Here is a 23,734-nt window from a genome sequence, read left to right on the forward strand (position 1 = left end):
TATTATGAAAAATTATATGCCAACAAACTGGACAACCTAGGAGAAATGGTTAAATTCCCAGAAAAACATAACCTCCTAAAACTGAATCAGGAAAAATAGAAAATTTGAACAGATGGATTACTAGCAATGAAATTGAATCAGTAATTGAAAAACTCCCAGTAAACAAAAGCCCAGGACCACACGTCTTCACAAGCAAATTTACCAAACATTTAAAGAAGAGTTAATACTTATTCTTCTCAAACTATTGTAAAAAATGGAAGAGGAAGGAAATCTTCCAAATTCATTCTAAAAGGCCAGCATTACCCTGATATCAAAACCAGGTGAAGACACTACAAAAAAAGAAAACTACAGGCCAGCACCTTTCATGAACACAGATGCAAAAATCTTCCACAAAATATTAGCAAACCAATTCAACAACACATTAAAAAAATCATGATCAAGTGGAATTTATTCTTGGGGAGGCAATATTCACAAAGCAATCAATGTGATACATCACAGCAATAAGAGAAAGGATAAAAACCATATGGTCATTTCATTTGATATGGAAAAAGCACTTGACAAAGCACAACATCATTCATGATAAAAATCCTCAACAAAGTAGGTTCCGAGGGAACATACCTCAACATATTGAAGGTCATATACAAAAAACTTACAGTTAACATCATACTCAATGGGGAAAAACAGAGATTTTTCTCCTAAGGTCAGGAATAAGACAAGAATGTCCATTTTCACCACTTTTATTCAACATAGTACTGGAAGTCCTAGCCAGAACAATCAAACCAGAAAAAGGAATAAAAGGCATCCATCCAAGTTGGGAAGGAAGAAGTTAAACTTTCACTATTTGCAGCTGACATGATACTATATATAGAAAACCCTAAAGACTTCAACAAAAAAAACTACTAGAATGATAAATGAATTCAGTAAGGCTGCAGGATAGAAAAATCAATGTACAGAAATCTGTTGTTTTTCTATATACTAATAATGAAGCAGCAGAAAAATTGAGAAAAAAATCCCATTTACAACTGCACCAAAATAATAAAATATCTAGGAATAAACTTAACCAAAGAAGGGAAAGACCTGTACTCTGAAAACTATAAAACACTGATGAAAGAAACTGAAAATGACACAAACAAATGGAAAGATATTCCACGCTCATGGGTTGGAAGAACATTGTTAAAATGTCCATACTTCTCAAAGCAATGTATAGATTTAACGCAATCCTTATCAAAATACCAACAGCATTTTTCACAGAAGTAGAACAAACAATCCTAAAATTTGTATGGAACCACAAAAGTAGCCAAATAGCCAGAGCAATCTTGAAAAAGAAAGCTGGAGGTATCACAATTCCACACTTCAAGTTACACTACAAAGCTATAGTAATCAAAACTGATATGGTACTGGTACAAAAACAGACACATAGATCAATAGAACAGAATAGAAAATCCAGAAATACACCCACAATTACATGGTCAATTAATCTTCAACAAAGCATGAAAGAACATGCAATAGGAAAATAATAGTCTCTTCCACAAATGGTGTTGGGTAAACATGCAAAGGATTGAAACTGGATCTCTTTCTTACACCATACACAAAAATAAATTCAAAATGAATTGAGGACATAATATGAGACCTAAAACCATAAAAATCCTGGAAGAATCACAGGCAGTAATTTCTCTGACATCGGCTGTAGCAACATTTTTCTAGATATGTCTCCTGAGGCAAGGAAAACAGAAGGAAAAATAAATTATTGGGACTATATGGAAATAAAAAGCTTCTGCACAGCAAAGGAAACAACCAGCCAAACTAAAAGGCAACGTACTAAATGGGAGAAGATATTTGCAAATGACATATTTGATAAGGGGTTAGTATCCAAAATATATAAAGAACTGATACAACTCAACACCCAAAAAACAATCCAATTAAAAAGGGGACAGAAGACATGAATAGACATTTCTCCAAAGGACATACAAATGGCCAACAGACACATGAAAACATGTTCATCACTCACCATCAGGGAAATGCAAATCAAAACCACAATGTGATATCACCTTACACCTTTCAGAATGGCTAAAATAAAAACTCAGGAAACAACAAGTGTTGGTGAGGATGTGGAGAAAAAGAAGCACTTGTACACTGTTGGTGAGAATGCAAACTGGTGCAGCCACTGTAGAAGACAGTATGGAAGTTCTTCAAAAAATCAAAAACAGAACTAGCCTATGATCCTGTAATTGCACTACTGGCTATTTATCCAAAGAATATGAAACACTAATTCAAAGGGATACATGCACCCCTATATTTATTGTAGCATTATTTACAATAGCCAGATTAGGAAAGTAGCCTGTGTCCATCAATGATGAATGGATAAAGAAGATGTAGTGTGTGTGTGTGTGTGTGTGTGTGTGTGTACAAATACACACACAATGGATTATTTAGTCATAAAAGAATGAAATCTTGCCATTGACAACAACATGGATAGATCTAGAGAGTATAATGCTAAGTGAGATAAATCAAAGAAACACCATATAATTTCACTCAAATGTGGACTTTAAGAAACAAAAGAAATGAACAAAGGAAAAAAGAGACAAACAAAAAAACAGACTTTTAACTATAGAGAACAAACTGATGGTTACCAGAGGGAGGTAGGTGGGGATATGGGTGAAATAAGTGAAGGGGATTGAGGGTACACTTATCCTGATGAGAACTGAGTAACAGAATTGCTGAATCACCACACTGTACACCTGAAACTAATATAATACTGTATGTTGACTATACTGGAATTAAAATCTAAAAAAAAAGGAAATGAAAAGGCAACTCAGAATGAGAGAAAATATTTGCATATCCTATATTTAATAAGGGACTTATATCCAGAATTATGAAAGACTCTTATAACTCAATAATAAAGAAAATCTGATTAAAATATGGGTAGAGAATCTGAACAGACATTTCTCCAAAAATATATAAATGGCCAATAAGTACATGAAAAGATATTCAACATCTGAGAAATGCAAATCAAAACAATGAGATACCAGGATGCCTGGGTGGCTCAGTCGGTTAAGCATCTGCCTTCGGCTCAGGCCATGATCTCAGGGTCCTGGGATCAAGTCCTGCATCGGGCTCCCTGCTCAGCAGGGAACCTGCTTCTCCCTCTGCCTCTGCCTCTCCTCCCTGTTCCTGCTCTCTCTCTCTCAAATAAATAAATAAAATCTTAAAAAAAAAATGAGCTACCACTTACCAGGGAAATTCCAAAATTCCTCTGAAAGAGAAAATTTGATAGAAAAATAGAGGAGCACAAGAATAAGCCATATAAAAGCCAGAAACAAACTCAGGTATGTGTGCAAAGTTAATATGTGATAGAGCTGGCACTGTAAATTAGCAAAGAGGTAATGCTGCTCAGTGTATTATTTGGCAACAATTAGCTATCTGAAGAAAATCAAACAATCTATACATGACACATGATACATTTTAGATAAAAGTGTAAAGTTATTTATCATAAAAAAGCTATAAATATAACAAAAGAATATATATTGTAATACCTTTGTTATTATTAAGACAATATTACTAAGCAAGAAATAGTATTCAGATTTATTATTAAGCAAAATACAAATCCCAATAAACAGAAAGGGGAAGAGTTGACAAATTTAAGTGAATTAAAAATTTTAAAAATTTAATATAATAAATCACCATAAAGCTAAAAGGCAAACATAATAGGAACAAAGTTCTGCATTTTTTTTAGCAAAGGATTAGTGTTTAGAAAACCTAAAGAACTCCTACAAAGCAAGAAGAGCCATAAATATAAAATAAAGTAAAAAGCAATCATAAGACAGAAGCAGAAACTACAGAGAAACACAAATACTAATGCCACCCACCACATAAATCTAAAATATACACAACCTCACAATTGGGAGAGCATTTTTTCCCATTAGATCAACAAATATTTAAACATGTGTTAACACTCAGTATAGCAAGCTTACAGGGAAATGAGTATTCCTAAACACCAATGGTAGAATCATATAAATTGTTACAGCCTCATGAAGGGCACCACACATTAATTTTAAAATGTGTAAACTCCTCAGCCAAGCAATTCCACTTCTAGGTTATCTATTCTAGAGAAATAGTTGCAGATTTACATAAAGAGTTACAACATTCAACATGTTCACTGCAACTCTGTCTTAATATATAAGAATTGACACCTCAGTGCTTATCAGTACAGGGAAAATTAACCAAGTTAGGGAAAATTCATAGTATTCAAAATATTAAAGAATGAGGTATATAAGAGTGATATTAAAAGTTCTAGTGGTACTGTAAAAAAATCAAGCTTCATAATATATGAATCATGATCAGACTTATATTTAAAAAATAAAGATCTATGGCTGTGTTCAGAAATTAGGAAGGATATCTACCTAGTGGTTATGGATTTTATCCCTGGGAAGGAGAGGTTGGCGTGGGAGGTACTAATGGGGGATACTTTATTTTTATCCTATATACCTCTATATTATTTGAGTATTTACAATGATAATATTACACGATCATCTAAATTTAATAAACTTATAACTGGAATTACATGTTGAAAACCTATAATTAAAGAGCCACCCAAAAGCCCAGCATTCAGAGCACCATTCATCTATTGTTGGTGCATATTCTTTCATTTTATGATTATACACTTCATAGCCAATACCTTTTTATATCTGAAATTTTATGTTCTTTCAGAAGTTAACATTATTTCATGAGGATGTTCCCTTATTAAAAAAACAAACACTTTTCCTCATCTATTGACTAAGGCAATATAGTCATCTTACGTATTAAGAAAAGCATTTCCTTTGATTGTCTTTTTGTGGTTCATGTGAGAATTATCCTTGAATCATAGTCCATACATGTGATAAAGATGATCAGCGGAAAGCTAAGTGAGGTCACTGGAGTTGAAGTGTTTGCTTTTCCTTAACCTAAACAGAGGAACTTCAAGGACAACATAAACCACTTCTGCCTCTTTAGAATCAATCAGATAAATGAGACAGTATAGTACTTGGTAAAAGCTCAATAAACAGCTGTTTTAAGAAGTATACTCTATTTCTTTTTTTTTTAAATTTTTAAAAATTATACTCTATTTCAATGTGAAAAGTACCTAGTGGCAACTTCTATATTTGTAAGTTTAGAAATACGTACCAAGTTGATCACAACAATGCACATGTACTTAATGCCACTGAACTGTACACTTAAAAATGGTAAAATGGTAGATTTTGTTACGTATATTTTACCACAATACAATAAGCTTAAAAGCTATACTAATTAGTAGAGCCTATAATAAAAACTCATTACTTATTTGATATTTGATTGATTGAAGGTTACCAGAAATTCCAGATCAAGCCCAATCCAGAAAGTCAGCAACAAAGTATGGATCTGTGTGTTATAAAATAAGTGCTCTAGGTGCACCTGGGTGGCTCAGTTGGTTAAGCATCTGACTTCAGCTCAGGTCATGATCCCAGGGTCCTGGGATCAAGTCCCACATTGGCTCCTTGCTCAGTGAGGAGCCTGTTTCTCCCTCTGTGTGCCACCCCCCCTGCTTGTGCTCTCTCTATGTCTCTCTCTCTCTGACAAATAAATAAAATATTAAAAAAATAAAAATAAAAATTTGCTTTCACCTCTCTTAGAATCTAGGGTTTCAAAGTTACTGAACAGTTTTCCACTTATCTTAATTTCTTACACGTAAATCACCAAGGTTTATTCTGAACGTAGGAGTAAAAAGAATAAATACAGCTTATTTCATTAACACAAAGTTCGTGAGTAAAAAGTTAGTGGAGCCTATGTTTGAGATATTTATTCATGAGACCCTAACATATCCTATGAAATGCTACTATTTAAAATTTAAATCTCAGGACACCTGGGTGGCTCAGTCAGCTAAGCATCTGCCTTCGCCTTGGGTCAGGGTCCCAGGGTCCTGGGATTGATTCCCACAACAGGTTCCTTGCTCAGCAGGGAGCCTGCTTCTCCCTCTGCCTGCCACTCCCCCTGCTTGTGCTCCTCTCTCTCTCTGACAAATAAATAAAATCTTAAAAAAAAATTAAAAAAAATTTAAATCTCTAAGGTTACAATGGGAATAGTTATTAAGGTAGAACTTCTTGGGGGCACTTTGGTAGCTCAGTCGGGTAAGCGTCTGACTCTTGGTTTCAGCTCAGGTTATGATCTCAAGGATCCTGAGATTGAGCCTGCAGAGGTCTCTAAGCTAAGCAGGGAGACTACTTGAAGATTCTCTTCCTCAGCCCCACCCACCCCCACGTGCACATGCGCAAATACGCCCGCATGTGCTCTCCTCGCTCTATTTTTTTTTTTTTTTAAAGGTAGAACTTCCCACCATAGGCTGTGCATGTCCTAGAATCCTGGACTCACTGTGATCTAAGCCAGAGTTTATATTTGGACAGTTATTCTGAGAACTGTAATATTACTAGTTCTGGGCTGATGAATGAGTCTATAGATTAACTGAGTAGTATAAGCAGATACACTATTTAAAAAATTGCTGAGAATTTATGAGAGCTTTTAAAGTGTGAGTATATTCTTTCTCTGTCCTTATAACTAGAAGAAATGTGTTTGGTATCAGTGGAGATTAATAGGTTAATAGGAGAGTTAAAAGAAAAGTCCCTGGATTGCAAAATCATGTTTCACATATCAACAAGGAATTAACAGGGAAAATATGAAGTTTCACAAAAATTCTTGTGGCCAGTGCTATAGCACCCGCCAAGGAGATGAGTTTATTTCTAGTCTAGTTTATTCCTAGAAAACAAATGTAGCAAAGGTTAATTTTTCTGTCACTGACATACTGAGCCTGTATTTTTCTATTAGCAATGATTTTATCACTTTAAAAAATTATGCATTACACTCCTTCCCTTTCTGCTAATCAATGTTTCACATTAAAAATTTTTAAATGCCCTTTTTAGTGAAAGTAAAACTTATTTCCAGAATTTTAAATAAAGTTGTTGGAAATATTATAAATTGTGGTTTTCATGAGAAGGTGTTACCTGCCTTCTTCAACATTGGGATGAAAAATAAGGCTAAAATGCCCAATAGCAAGCTAGAACTCCTCCACCATAAATTGGTTGACTTCAGTCTGAAATATGATTCTACAACCCAAGTAATTTCAGGCAGCGATAAAGAAAAAGTGGTATGTAATATTAACAGCAAAACTCCACTAACTTACTGAAAGCAATTTGGCCCAAATACAGTGGCGAGGTTGTGGATGTTCATGCGATTCTGCACATGGTGCTTGGCTACTTTTGTCAAGAACTGGCATAGGTACTTGAGGAGGCAGTAGTGGGTGTCTGGCAGCTCTTCTATTAAGTTTCTTAAGCTACTCTCCTGGGCATCATTTCTGTCATCTGGAAAGAAAAAGGATAAAAAATGCTCTCAGGCATATTTCACAGTAACAAAAACAAAAGCACAGAGGCATAATAAGGTCTAACATTTTATTCAGGAAAAAATTCCTGAAGACTTAAATCAGCCATTGGAAAAGGGGGGGGGCAGTTTTGCCCTTTCTTTGATTTTAGAGCATTTAACTTTTTTTAATGTTAAAGATTTACTAACTTATTCAAGACATCCTGAAAATCATGAGCTTTACTCAGTGCATAAAATGGGTTCATATTTCACTTCTGTGTGTTCCTTACCCAAAATTAAGATAAAGGTTGGCTATTTATCCATAGTGGAACCTCCCATTTGATTACTGTCTTCAAGTTGTTTAAAAACAAGAATCTCTTAGTTGAATAAAATTTACTACAAGAGACATTCCTGGGTCATCATGAACAAGACTAAACTTAGTTGTCAGGAAATCTGTAGCTAGAGAAAAATGAAGGAAACTTTTAATTTCTATATAGCTTTTTATCTCTCCCATGTCAGAGTTTAGAATTTGATATGTGCCTCTCATCAAAAACCAAAAATATCTAACAGTGAGCCAAAATTCAGACATATGGAAAGTTTCCTTCAATTCTCAGATTTATGTGTTTTGTCAATATCTAAATACAGTCCTTTTAGGCACATGTCTAAGACAATGAAAACTTAATCCAGTTACTACTAATATACATTGGATTCCTTAATTTAGATAGGTCAGCTGCTTTAGCCAGTCCAGTGAATAAGAAACAGTAAAGTGAGGCAAATGTGACACAAAGGAAGTGGATTAGTCAGTGGTACAAAATTTATGCATAGCATTAGGCCATCGAAGGAAGTGAAAATCCAGAAAACATGCACAGTTACAGAAAGTGTGGCTGAGTGGCTGCAGAGCAAGGATTAGGAAGGTAGGCTCAGGAGTCACTTTCTGGGTAAGGATCCTGGTTCTGCCACTATGTGACCTTAGACTCTATAGTAAACCATTTCCTCATTTATAAATGGAAATACTAACTACCTCATAGGGTTGTGATGAGGATTAAGAGTTTCAATTTGCAAAGTACTTAAAACACAGAGGTTGACACATGGTAAGCACTATGTAACTACTGTTAAACAGAGTAACTTCTTTTACTTTACCTTCATTAATTTGGTTTTAGGAGAACACTGAGGTTTTAATGAAATGCTTTTAATATGAGTCCATTTCACCCTTTTGAATGCTAGAATAAGGGATGCTGCCAAAAATAGCAATGCCAAAAATGTGTAGACTTCAATTATTGTTACAATCGTTTTGGAGAACATTCTATATATGATTGGAGTAATTATTTCTCACTGATCACCAACAACGTGATCCAATAATCTATACAAGGTTTATGGAAAAACAGTTTTCTTGATATTAGAAAATTTTCACATTAAATTACTTAAAAAAAGAAATATATACAAATACTTTGATATTCCCTAAAAATATGTGGTGTGTTGCTTATGATGGCATTATTTTCCACTGAATTATGATCTTGACTATGTAAGAAATGGAAATAATTAAGTTTGGAGTAAAAACTGAAAACTACCCATTTCTCACACCTTTATGGTTAGAAATAAATATGATCTACAAGAAAATGAATTCTATTTTGTCTTTTTAATTTTCTTACAGTGACTAATCCAAAGTGAATCTGGATGTTTTCATGGGTGTGTACTGTCTGTTTAAAACTGTGGTTTAATTCCAGCATTTAAGGATACAGGCAACAGCATTCCAACAGCCTTGATAATGGGGCCGTTTGTCTTCTGGCTCTGAAATGAAACCTCAAATCCTAAGGCAGGCAATGTGTGAAGACACCAGATTGAATAAAAGAAATATTGAAAACAGTTATGAGTGGGGCACCTGGGTGGCTCAGTCGTTAAGCGTCTGCCTTCGGCTCAGGTCATGATCCCAGGGTCCTGGGATGGAGCCCTGCATCGGGCTCCCTGCTCAGCAGGAACCTGCTTCTCCCTCTCCCACTCCCCCTGCTTGTGTTCCTGCTCTCACTATCTCTCACTATCTCTCTCTAATAAAAAAAAAAAAAAAGAAAAGAAAACAGTTATGAGTTTATGACAATAACATCTTTGAAAGAGCAGGAGTACTTTCATCATTTACTTCCAATTTTTGAAATATGATAAATAATTTTCCCAGGAAATAAAACTGACAATAGGAAGGGAGACATATACATTCAGAGAATCTCAAACTTAAAAAAAAAAACATAATTCCTTTAGAGCATGAATGGAAGAATCAACAAATATGTTCTCAAAAAGTAGTTGAGGAAAAAGTATCTTCCATCTCCTATGATGGAAGACAGATTCAGTGATTCACTCACTAAGTGAGTATGTCAGTGTCCTCTACCTCAGAAGTTGTAATGGCAACACGCTCACTTTGAACCCTGAATATTCAAAATTCCAACTCTGTTCAAATATACTGACAGTGCAGTAGAGACCTTGATTTATTAGCATAACATTTCTCATCACCTCTTTTCCTACTAATTATGTGTTAACATACTGAGAATCTGTAATTTGTGCTGTTTCTAGAAATGTGGTAAATATCACTGCTACACTCAGCCTGCAGCAATCTTATAGACAAGGTTTCCAATACATGAGAATAACTGCTCAACACCTTTAAAAGAGGCTTCTAGGGGAGGCTGGGTGGCTCAGTCGGTTAAGCATCTGCCTTCAGCTCAGGTCTTGATCTCAGGATCCTGGGATTGAGTCCTGCATCAGGTTCTCTGCTTGGTGGGGAGCCTGCTTCTCCCTCTCCCTCTGTTCTCTTTCTTTCTGTCTCTCTCCCTCTCGCTCTCTCTCAATAAATAAAATCTTTAAAAAAATGTTGAAAAAAAAACCTAAGGAGGCTTCTAGAGGTATGCCTAGCACAGCAAGTGGGGGTGGGGGTGATTGGAGGGGAAGCAGTATTGGTATAAATGTGCCTTTTGATGCCTGAGAGCAAAAGCTTATAATAATTACTTTATTATTGTTTGCATTATTTTTTGATTTGCTGATACCTAAATATAATAAACACTGCCTTGCCATTCATGTTCTTGCATTGATATTGGTAATTACAATGGCTTCAAGGTCTCATATTATTAGAAAAGCAAGCAATGCTTCTATTTTTGTGAACATTTATTCATTATACTTATGCTATGTGTGATATTTATCACAGCTTTCTGTGTGTCTGGCATTCTCTAGGGATACAGCACTGCAAACAAACTTTTATAAAAGTTATAATGGGAGAGAGACAGTAGTCTAATAATATATATGTGAGTGGTAACATAAATGCTCTGAAGAAATAGAAGGTAGGACAATGAGGAATAAAGCAGAGTGATATGGGAGTGGGAACGTTATTCCACTCAGCATGATCTGGGAAGGCCCCTCGGACATGGCGACAATTAAGCAGAGAGCTGAAGGAAAGAGGGAAGCGCATGCTAAGCAGTAGAAATGGCAAGGGTGAAGGCCAAGTGTTGGGAGAGTGGCAGGAAATGAAAACAGGAGACAGTGGAGGAAAGAGCTAGGGAAGATCATTACAGTCTTATTATAAACCATGTTCCCTCCCCTTCAACCTTGAGTGAGGAGGGTTTTGAGCTGTGAGATTTGCAAAGGACCACTCTGGTTGCTGTGTTGAGTCTGGACTGTAGGGGGCACAGTGGAAAGCCGGCTGCTGAGCTGGGAGAGGCCAGACCCAGAGAGGCTGGTTGCCTGGAGCAGGTTGATAGCAGTGAGATGGTAATGCAGGGGCCAAATTCTGGATATAGTTTGTATCTTGTCTGTTTTACACATGGAAGTTGTTCATTTTATATATGAAAAATGCATGCATGGAATACACATTCAGTCATTCAACAACTATTTACTGAGTGGCTATTCTGTGCCTGGCACAATTCTAAGCATTTGGGATATATCCGAAAACACAAACAGAAATCTCTGCCCTCAGGGAACTTATATTCTAGTAGGTGAGACCTTAAGCAATAAAAACAGAATTTAGAGCACCGGTTGGGGTGAGGGTGGTGATTACAATATAAATAAGATTGTCAGCAAGGCCTCATTGAGAAAATATTTGATGTTTATTGGCAGTTAAAAAAAAATCCACAAACCAGCAAATGTAAGCTCATTCAGAGCTGGTTGGAGGCTGAGGTTTAAACATCTTTTAAAAGCCTTGCATATAAAAAGTGATAGTTTTAATAGACTGATACACACTTTTAAGATACACAGATAGTAACATTAACTAGTATACAAATAAAGAGACATCTATATTCCAAATATATCTTGAAGAAATAACGAATAATTTAGTCCATTTACACAACTAGCTGAGCTGAAGTGTTAAGTAGGAAGGGGATCAGAATATTCAAATCATAACAAAAGTGTCATTTGGTGGTCAGAGGATAAGAATACTCAGCAATGAAATTCCACAGAATGGTCTCTGTTTGAAACAGAAGTGAAATGTACCTCTGCAGTTGTATTAAAATATTTTAACCGTTGGGGCACCTGGGTGGCTCAGGTGGTTAAGCGTCCGTCTGCCTCTGCTCAGGTCATGATCTCAAGGTCCTGGGATCCAGCCCCTCCTCCCGCTCCCTGCTCAGTGGGGAGCCTGCTCCTCCCTCCCACTTGTGCTCTCTCTTGCTCTCTCTGGCTCTCTCTCTCTCTCTCAAATCTTTAAACAAATATTTTTTAACTGTTTAAACTTACAGTTATTTCTAGAATTAAAATCAAATAAAAATTAGAATACGTTATAATTTATGAGCCAAAAGGTTTAAGAAAACTTTGCAAATGGAGTAATGGTTAATAATTGAAATAGTCATCATTTTCCTTAACATTAATCTTTTCCTAGGACAAGAACTTTCTCCACTAGTGAAAGCCACTTCAAATTATACAAGTTTTCTTGAAAGCTTTCATTTGTTGTTGGCTAAATTTCACCCATTTCTCAAGCTAAAGCACAAAAATAAAACAAGCACAGTATATATGCAGAGCAAACTACTCAGACTTAAAGACTGTGCCATGAAAACTTGCATCCCAGAGTAAGTAGCAAACACTGAACCATGTGACAAGTATTTGTTCTCATTAAAAAAAGATTATGATCATAATCAGCAATGCTGAACCTATATCACAGGATGGCACTTAACTCTAATCTGGACATTTATCCTGGTGCTTGTCACGTGCTTTGATTTTTCAATGGCCATGAAGTTATACTGTACTTACAACCTTAGCCTCAAGGAGAAAAAACAAAAACAAAAACAGGGAAAATGCTAATCTCTACCATGATATATCTCAGAGCCATGAGAAGGTCAACATTAAAAGAACCAAAATATTTAGCCTCATGGCGCCAGATTTATCGAAGTAGCTTTTTATTTCCTCATTAAGTCTCACAAAGGATTTATGAAAACTTGCTAATCTGTTAGATAGAACAATAAGCTGTTGCTGACTTTGAAGATGAAGAAAGGTCACAAGCCTGAGCATGTGGACAGCCTCTTAAACCCAAGAAGAAGCTAGCAAGAAAACAGGGATCTTGGTCTTACAACTATACGGAATGGAAAAGTGCCAAGGATCCAAGTGAGCATGGAAGCAGCTTCTCCCCTGGAACCTTCAGATAAGAACCCAGGCTGACCAACACCTTGACTTTGGCCTTGTGAACCTGGAGTAGAGACACCAGCTGAGCCCACAAACTTCTCACCCATAGAATACTGAGATAATTTGTGTGGTTTTTAAACCATTAAATTTGTGGAAATCTGTCACAGCAATAGGAGCCTAATATATCTCCAGTTAGAGAGGACTAGACTGAAAGAGATTAATTGACTTGTCCACGTTCACACAGTTACCAAGTAGCCAAGTTGCAATTCACATGTGGCAGTCTGACCTCGGAGCATGTGATCTGATCAGTGCACTCTAACAAAGTTAGATACTGTCACTGTTACTATCATAGAGCAACTACCACACTGTCTCCTACATGTAAATGTTTAACAAATGTTTCCTGAATCAACAAATGAACAAGCAAAATTGGTAAGTGGTGGAGGTGGGAATCTTAATTCATTTATGATAAATTATAGCTTCTTAAGGTCCTGAGGTGCATAGGGGGGAATGTTTTAATAAAAACCTCCATGAATGTCTGGGCACAAAATGTTTTGTAGAACACATGAGAACAAAACATGAATTGTATTTCTTTCTAAATATGCAGGTGGAAAGAATGGGGAAAAATAATCATAAAATGCCAGCTACACTGGATTAGACTGGGTTTTACCCCTGCATTTCATACCCCAGGAATGGAATTACTTCTTTAGAGTGAAGAGAAGCTTATCTAAACAACATAATTATATTTTCTGGTTAATGGAATCGGTATATTTCTATATAAAAGGAAAGGTTATATGTTTACAGCTCTCTTGCAACCCTTGCCATGACAAAGTTCTCAAAGCCTTACATAAATTTCTGAAAGGACAGGATGATAAAGTAACTAATAAAATTTAATAAATTATAGTCTATTCTTAGACATTAATGAAACTGCAAATCTCATTCTGATTAGATTCTACAAATGCAGAGGTATATTTATTACTAAATTAGCCAATATCTACACTCAACTCCCGGCTCCCAGAATGAGCCGTCACATAAAGACAAGGCCTGCAGGATGAAAAAAGAATTAGATGATACTTTACCTTTCAGTCCCATAGTACTCCCAATGATACCTAAATAGTATGTCAGCAAGTCTACTCTGTGGGCTTTTATTTACTGAATGCTGAATGCTTGCTAATGGGGGCAGACTGGCATAGATAAAAATGTAAGAAACACATGAAATAGGGGCGCCTGGGTGGCTCAGTTGGTTAAGTGTCTGCCTTCGGCTCAGGTCATGATCCCAAGGTCCTGGGATCGAGCCCCGCATCGAGCCCCGCATCGGGCTCCCTGCTCAGAGGGAAGCCTGCTTCTCCCTCTCCCACTTCCCCTGCTTGTGTTCCTGCTCTCGCTGTGTCTCTGTCAAATAAATAAATAAAATCTTAAAAAACAAAACAAAACAAAACAACGAAACACATGAAATAGCCTATTTGAAGTCAAAGCTGGGAGCTCCTATCTAGGCTAGATTAGAAACAAGCATTTACCAGCTAAAGAACCTGTTTATGTGGGAATGTCAGCACACAGGAGAATAGAAAAAACAATCATAGCACTTTGGAAGGGGAGCCTCCACAATATAATATGCTAATCTTGAACAATATTGGCAATATCCCAGCTAACAAACTTGGCTCTTTCCATAAGTGCTATATTAAATGGGCAAAGTACAGTAAGTGTATAATCTCAATGGGAATCACTTTACCACCAGTTTCCCACCCTCTAAAAGACTAGTGATTAAATGCTCAGCTGTAACGGACTTATCTGGTGTCATATGAGATAAACCATCAAACCCAGAGTTTTTAAGCCTCTTTTGAATGTTGCCTCTTTCTCCGGTAAGTCCTCAAATTGTTTATGGACTCAGTGTAAAGGTTGATTATTTCCATGGGTTTAGCAAAATACTGGTATTGAGAATACAGCTTAACAGCGTTGGGGCAGAGCTTTAGGTGACTAGCAAGCTAATCATTTGTCATCCCTTCAAATTGATATTCTTTAAACTTTCATTATTTTACATGAGTTGATTTTCTACTAATACAAATTATATATATAATACATACAAATATATACTTATACATATTAAAAATTCATTTACTAGCTGTTGTATTTCTCTTCCAGCTCAATTAAGATACTCTTCACATAAAAACATTAGTGAAAAACACGGAATTAACTGAGGATTTCATTCAATTAACAATTTATTCTAAAAATCTCTAACAGACATTATCATCTTGGCCTTTAAGCAGCTGGTCTCCTCTCTGTTTTTCCTCTTCAAGACCATAATCTTTCTACTATTAAAAATTCTATTCCCTGTACTAGAAGAATAACTAAAAACACAGACAATAATAGGTGTTAGCAAGGATGTAGAAAAATTAAACCTTCATTCATTGCTGATGGGAATGGAAAATAGGACACCTATTTTGGAAAACCGTTCCTTAAAATGTTAAACAATGTCACTCTATGGTCCAGCAATTCCACTCCTAGGTAGATACCCAAGAGAAATGAAAACATATGTCCCTACAAAAATGTGTACATAAATGTTCATAACAGTACTCTTAATAGCCGAAAGGTAAAAACAACCCAATGTCCATCAATGGGTAAAGGTGATATATTCATACAACAGAGTATTAACCAGCCATAAAAAGGAAAAAAGTACTGATGTTCCAACATGGATGAACCTTGAAACACATGCTAAATGCAAAAGGTCAGTCACAAAGGACCACATATTGTGTGACCCTATTTACATGAAATGTTCCTAAGTCCAGGCAAATCTATGTAGCCAGAAAGATCAGTGTATGCTTAGGGCTGGGAGAAGTGGGAGAGACGTAGAGGAAGGGATGGGAGTATCTGCTAATGGGTCTGGAGTTTCTTTTTCTTCTGGAGTGATAAAAATGTTCTAAAACTAAATAGTCATGATGGTTGTCTTCTGAAAATACTAAAAACCACTGAATTATATGCCTTAAAAGGGGCAATTTTATGTTGTATAAGTTGTATCTCAATAAATTTGTTCTAAGGAAATTCTGTTCGCTTTAAAATCAAGTATAAGAAAAAGAAAGTCAGAAGAGACCTTTTAGTTAAAGATAAGCTTATCTACTCTTCTAATACCTCACTAAAATGACAATGAAAGTTTTTAAAAGATTTAAGCCATCAACACACACACACACACACACACACACACACACACACACACTTTACAACCAGTTGTTCTAATGCAGATTAACTGCTCAACCATGGCCTCTCTATCCAAATTTGCATAATCCCACTCACTACTCGATGCTATCTCCTAGGGTCAAAAAGGAAAATAAAAGATTTATACATGGGCTCAGGAAACAAAAGATCCTAGATCTAGTTATCAGGATCTACAATCTTAGAGGTCATGGGGGGTTATAAAGACAAATAATATTTTCCTGTCACAGGGTTCTGGACGGAAGTAGAACCAACAGGAATGTCATCAAATGTATAGAGTCAGGTGTGGAAACCTCGTTTCCTGGCACCACCTTTCCGATTTATTCCAGTGGAGGTTTTGCACATTTGACTAACTGGCTTCTTGGGCAGATATGCAGGTAGCAACCTCGAACTCTTTTCTGGGTTTAGGTCTACCCAGAAAAACAGAATAATTTATATATTTGGCATTGCTTATAGAAAACCTAAGAGGAACATACTGGAAATGGAAAGGGCTTAAATATGGAGTTTAGTATAATGATTCTGTTTTTCATAGAAACAGAGCCTGAAAGGTTTTAGAACAGACAGGGTTTTTCAGTCACTTGGATTCACTTCCCAAGTCTTTGAAATATTTGCCTCTCTTCTCGGCTGTTCTTTTTTGTCCTTGGGTGCTTATACTTTTTAAACATCTTACTGTCATTTTAGTGTATTCTGGGGTTGAATAATTTCAAAAGAAAAGGAATTTCTCAGTAAGAAGGAATTAACCCAGGGAAGTAAATATGTCGTATGCTTCCTACGGAGCTCATACTATCCAAAGAGTGATTACTTAATAACCAGTATTATAACTAGCCAAGAATTGTGTGGTACTTTTAAATTTGCAAGGCAGGGGTGTCTGGGTGGCTAAGTCATTAAGCGTCTGCCTTCGGCTCAGGTCATCATCCCAGGTCTCCTGGGATCCAGCCCCGCATCGGGCTCCCTGCTCCACAGGAAGCCTGCTTCTCCCTCTCCCACTCCCCCTGTTTGTGTTCCCTCTTTTCACTGTGTCTCTCTCTGTCAAATAAATAAAATCTTAAAAAAATAAAATAAAATTTGCAAGGCAAAATTACTCAGCTAAACTCCAACAATAAGAATGGCATTATGATACATAGTATGGATAAAAGACAGGCTTAACTCAAACTTACTCTGGTGAATTCCTCACGTAATGAAGAAAAACATAACTCAATCTTAAGCACAAGTCAGTTTATTAAATTAGATTTCTTTACAATTAGGCATTGTACTGATTAAAATGACCCTGTTATTAGGGTGGTTTCCTTAAAAAAAAAAACAAAAACCAAAAACAGTTGCTGTCTAAATTATCAAATTCTCATAAGCTAAAATTCACAGGCTCTTAACTCTCACATATTGTTTGCACAGCTGCTACTATAAAATTCTGTTCCATTTAAAATCAAGTACAGGAGGAGAAAAAGGAAAGGGAGAATATCCATTTTAAGAGAAGGATTGATCACTTGCGTTCATCTAATTAAATCTTCTTTCCCAGAATCCACTAAAGTGACAGTAAGATGTTTTAAAAAGTAGGGCGCCTGGGTGGCTCAGTTGGTTAAGCGACTGCCTTCGGCTCAGGTCATGATCCTGGAGTCCCGGGATCGAGTCCCACATAGGGCTTCCTGCTCGGCGGGGAGTCTGCTTCTCCCTCTGACCCTCTTCCCTCTCGTGCTTTCTATCTCTCGTTCTCTCTCTCTCTCTCTCTCTCAAATAAATAAATATCTTAAAAAATAAAAAAAATAAAAAAATAAAAAGTATAAGCACAAGGACAAAAAAGAACAGCAGAGAAGAGAGAGGCAAGTATTTCAAAGACTTGGGAAGTGAATCCAAGTGACTGAAAAACGCTGTCTGTCCTAAAACCTTTCAGGCTCAGAGGAGCCCTCCACCACCCTGTGCATCCAGGCACGCATGTGGTCTGACGGCAGGAGGGGTGAGGCTTAGTCTTTGGATACTGTTAATAGATTCTTGCATGCCAGAGATAGCGAAGGGCTAGAGCAAGGAGAACAGTTGAAAATGTGAGGACTAGTGAAAATCTGCTAAGAAAGGACCACTAGCATACTTCCTACTTCCCTGCTCTTGAGGAACACAATGGCTGTAAAGAAAAATATGTCTACATACAGACATTTGTGGGTCCCCAAATCAAATAGGTTACATTTCCCTCCATCTATACGCACTATCTAATCCTCCTAAAGCAAAGTACACCTTTGTCCCAATATACAAATGTTTTTCTTAAATCACAATAGCCAAGACCACTTATGTTTACATGAAGAGATGCACGAAATCCCACAGACAAAACAAATATAGGGAAAAAAAAACTTAAAAACAAACCCTTGTTAGTATTCTCAGAAAGATAGGATTAGGAATAGGATGTTATAAAAAAAGAATAGAGTGCTTTGAAAAGGAAATAGCACTAATAGTTTGGATATTAACAATATAAAACTAAAATTTAAAAAATGAGGTTGGAAAATAAAGTTGAGAAAATTTCATAGAAAACAGAATTAAGGGACTGTGATAGGAGAATAAGCATTCAAGATGGTGATAGAAGATCCCAAACATATCTCCTCCCACAGATGCAACCAATCTACAGCTACAAACAGAAAAATTTCCTCTGAAAAAGACCTGAAAAATAGTGGAACAGCACCTGCATAACAAAGTATAAAAGCAGCACACTGAGATGGGCAGGAGAGGCAGAGACATGGTCTCACACACACAGAAAAAACCCACCTCAGGCATAGCAACCACAATAAAGAGGGATCTCAAAAATATGTAGCTTTTTCCTGAGAACCAAGGAGTTTGTGTCCCACATCAGGCACCCCAACTCTTGGGATCTACAGTGGAGAGATAGGCTGCCAAAACATCTTGGCCTTGAAAACCAAGAGGGCTTACATGCAGAAGAACCAAAGAGCTGAGGGAATGAACAGCCCACTCTCAAAGGGTGTGTAGGCGGACCCACGTGCTCCAAGACCTAGTGCACAAATAGCAGTTTCAATAGTGCCTACATCCACTGCTAATCTTAAAGCATCTGCTGGGGAGACAGGAACCTACTGCAACTCCCTGGGGATGGAGGCACTGGCAGGTGCCATTTTTGCATTATTCTATCTTAGTTGTGCCAGTGCTGGTGGGTGTCATCTTGGTACTCTCTCTCTAACCTGCTACCACTGGTAGGTACACTGCTGCCACAGCACCATCACAGCCAACTAAGTGAATAACCTGCCTCTTGTGCCACAACTGCAGCCCCATCACAGCTGCCTGGGCAAACACCCCAGCTCCCCTTGCCACAGCAGTGACCCCACCAAAGCTGCAGGTGTATGTAGCCCACACATGGGACGTCCCTTGAGCACCTGGCTCTAGAAGCCAGGGGTGATGCACATCTGGGCCCCATGGGTCAAATCCTACACATGGCAAGTCCTTCAAGACCAGGAGAGGTACCCATTTTGCCTAATATATAGAAATTAATATACAAAGTCAAATGGAATGAGGAGGCAGAGGAATATGTTTCAAAAGAACAAGATAAACCCTCAGAAAAAGACCTTAATGAAATGGAGATAAAAAAAAAAAAGTCTACCTGATAAAGAGTTCAGAGCAATAGTCATAAAGATGCTTATAAAACTTGGGAGAAGAATGGAAGAACATAGTGAGAACTTCAACAAAGAGACAGAAAACATGGCAAAAATATGAAACAGAAGTCACAGAGCAGAACAATACAATAGCTGAACTGAAAAATACACTAAAGGGGTTCAACAGCAGACCTAGATTAAGTAGAGGAGTGGATCACTGACCTGAATGACAGGGCACCAAAAATCACCCAAACAGAGCAGAAAAAAGGAAAAAGAATTTTTAAAAAGGAAGATAGCTTAAGGGACCTATGGTACATCAAGCAGAACAACACCTGCATTATAAAGGACCCAGAAGGAGAAGAAAAAGAAAGGGGGCAGAAAACTTATTTGAAGAAATAATGGTTGAAAGCTTCCCTAACCTAGGGAACAAAACAGAAATTCAGGTTCAAGAAGCACAGGAGTGCCAGATAAAATAAACCCAAAGAGATCTACACCAAGACACACTATAATTAAAATGTTAAACGTTAAAGAGAATCTTAAAAGTAGCAAAGGTAAAACAACTTATCACAAACAAGGGAACCTTCCTAAAACTATCAGCTGATTTTTCAGCAGAAATTTTGCAGGCCAGGAGAAAGTGGCATGATATATTCAAAGTGCTGAAAGGAAAACAAAACAAAACAAAACTTCTAACTAAAAATACTCCACTGGAAAAGCTATCATTCAGAACTGAAAGTGATTAAGAGTTTTCCAGACAAGTAAGACCTAAAGGAGCTCATTATCACTCTTCCAGCTTACAAAACATATTACAAGGACTTCTTGGAGCTAAAATGGTGCTAACTAGTAACAAGAAAGCAAAATGGCAATAAGCACATACCTATCGATAACTACTTCAAATATAAACCAACTAGATTCTCCAATACAAAGATACAGAATGGCTAAATGAATTAAACAAAAAAAACAACACATCACTCATCTATAAGGAGCAAACAAGAGGCTCACTTCAGATTTAGGGAGACATACAGACTGAAAGTGACGGGATGAAAAAAGATGTTCCATGAAAGTGGAAACAAATGGAAAGCTGGTGTACCTATAGTTGTATCAGAGAAAATAGACTGTTGAAAAAAAGACTAATAAAAGACAAAGGACTCATAATTATAAAGGGGTCAAAACAACAAGAGGATATAACATTTGTAACTATTTCTGTACTCACCATAGGAGCACCTAAATATATAAAACAAATATTAACAGACTTAAAGGGAGATATTAACAGCAATAATAGTAGGTAACCTTAACACCCAATTTATATCAATGGATAGATTATCCAGACAGAAAAATAAGGAAACATTGGCCTTAAATGACACATTAGACCAGATGGACTTAATATATACAGAACATTTCATCCAGAAGCAGAATACACATACTTCTCAAGTGAAGATTCTCCAGGATAGAACACATGTTGGGTCACCAAACAAGTCTCAAATTTAAGAAGATTAAAATCATATCAAGGATCACAAAATACACACATACATTAATGGAACAGGGTAGTGAGTCCAGAAATAAACCCATAATTTTATGGTCAATTAATCTACAACAAAGGAGGCAAGAATATATAACAAGTGTTGGTGAGGATGTGGAGAAAAAGGAACCCACATGCAGTATTGGTGGGAATGAATATTGGTGCACCTACTGTGGAAAACAGTATGGAGATTCTTCTAAAATGTAAAAATAGAAATATTATATGATCCAGTAATTCCACTACTGGTATTTACCAAAGAAAATGTCAACACTAATTTGAAAAGATATATGCATCCCTATGTTTATGGCAGCATTATTTACAATAGCCAAGATATGGAAGCAACTCAAGTATCCATCAATAGATGAATGGACAAAGAAGATATACTATGAAATATCATTCAGCCATAAAAAAGAATGGAAATCTTGCCATTTGCAACAACATGGATGGACCTAGAAGGCATAATACTGAGTGAAATAAGTCAGACAGAAAAAGACAAATACCATATGATTTCATGGACATGTGGAATGTAAGAAACAAAAGAACCAACAAACAACAAAAGACTCTTAAACACAGAGAATAAACTGGTGGTTACCAGAAGAGGTGAGTAGGAGGATGGGTGAAATAGATAGAGGGGATTGAGAATACATTTATCTTGATCAGCAATGAGAAATGTATAGAGTTGCTGAATCATATTGTATACCTGAAATTAATATAACACTATATTAATTTTACTTGAATTAAAAAAAGAAACCATATCAAGCATCTTTTCCAATAACAATGGTATGAAACTAGAAATCAATTATAAGAAGAAAACTGGGGGGGGGAATCAAATATCAAAAAGGTACTACAACAGTTCAAAAATGTATGGGATGGGGGCGCCTGGGTGGCTCAGTTGTTAAGCGTCTGCCTTTGGCTCGGGTCGTGATCCCAGGGTCCTGGGTTCGAGCCCCACATCGGGCTCCTTGCTCAGCGGGAGGCCTGCTTCTCCCTCTCCCACTCCCCCTGCCTGTGTTCCCTCTCTCGCTGTGTCTCTATCTGTCAAATAAATAAATAAAATCTATAAAAAACAAAAAACAAAAATGTATGGGATGCAGCAAAGCAGTACTAATAGGGAAATTTATAGCAATACAGGCCTACCACAAGAAAAAAAATCTGAAATACATAATCTAACTTTACACCTAAGCAGCTAGAAAAAAATAAATGAAGCCCAAATTAGAAGGAAGGAAACAAAAATCAGAGCAGAAATAGATGAAACAGAAAATAAAAGGACAATAGAAAAGATCAATAAAACTAAGAGCTGATCTTTGAAAATATAAACCAAACTGACAAACCTTTAGTTAGACTCACCAAGAACAAAAAAGCACCCAAAATCAGAAATGAAAGGGAGAAAAGTTACAAGTGATATCATAGAAATTTAAAGATCATAAGAGACCACTATGAACAACTATATGCCAACCAGTGTCATAACATAGAAAAAACTGATCAATTCCTAGAAACATGTGATATTCTAAGACTGAATCATGAAAAACAGAATATCTGAATAGACTGATTACTAGTGAGGAAACTGAATCAACAGTGAAAAAAAAAATCCCAACAAATGTCCAGGACCAGATAGCTTCACAGGTGAATTCTACCAAACATTTAAAGATTTAATACCTATCCTTCACAAATTCTTCCAAAAATTGAAGAGAAAGGAATCCTTCCAAACTGATATTATAAGGCCAGAATTACCCTGATCCCAAAACCAGACAAGGACACTACAAAATTACAAGCTAATATCCCTGATAAACATACTTGTAAAAATTCTCAGCAAAATATTAGCAAACCCAATTCAACAATACATTAAAAGGATCATACACCCTAATCAAGTTGTTCCAGGAATTCAAGAATGGTTTAACATCTGCAAATCAATCAATGTGATATACCATATTAACAAAATGAAGGATAAAAATCATATGATCATCTCAATCGGTGCAGTAAAAACATTTGACAAAATTAAATATCCATTTATGATAAAAACTTTTAACCAAGTGGGTATAAAGGGAATGTATCTCAATATAATAAAGGCCATATATAAAAACCTACAGTTAGCATCATACTCAAGGGTAAAAAGTTGAAAGCTTTTTTTCTAAGATCAGGTAAGACAAGGATGGCCACTCTCACCACTTTTATGCAATATAGTATTAGAAATCCTAGCCACAGCAATTAGGCAAGAAAAAGAAGTAAAAGCATTCAAATTGGAAAAGGAAAAGTAAAACTGTCACTATTCACAGATGACATAATACCATATAACAAAAACCTTAAAGACTTCACCAATTAACAGTTAGAATAAATGAATTCAGTAAAGTTGCAAGATACAACGTATCAGTGTAAATATCTGTTAGGTATCTAAACACTAATAACAAACTATAAAAAAGAGAAATTAAGAAAATAATCCCATTTACAATTATATAAAAAGAATACCTAGGAATAAATTTAAACCAGGAAGTGAAAGACCTGTACACTG

General features: G+C 36.4%; 1 protein-coding gene across 8 annotated transcripts in view; it reads right to left on the reverse strand.

Annotated features, from left to right (window-relative positions):
* Positions 1 to 23,734, reverse strand: part of FAM13A (family with sequence similarity 13 member A) — a 369,758-nt gene that overhangs the window by 273,779 nt on the left and 72,245 nt on the right. For 6 of the 8 annotated variants that reach the window (XM_027600469.2, XM_027600471.2, XM_027600470.2 and 3 more), the window contains one exon: positions 7,187 to 7,364. The exons of 1 other annotated variant lie outside the window; for it this stretch is intronic. In XM_027600469.2, the coding sequence (XP_027456270.1) occupies positions 7,187 to 7,364 (178 nt within the window). Of the gene's footprint in view, positions 1 to 7,186; positions 7,365 to 23,734 lie in introns of those variants that run through there. One more of the 8 variants, XM_027600473.2, reaches the window with a different exon arrangement.

Source organism: Zalophus californianus, chromosome 2, assembly GCF_009762305.2.
Source record: "Zalophus californianus isolate mZalCal1 chromosome 2, mZalCal1.pri.v2, whole genome shotgun sequence".
NCBI lineage: Eukaryota > Metazoa > Chordata > Mammalia > Carnivora > Otariidae > Zalophus > Zalophus californianus.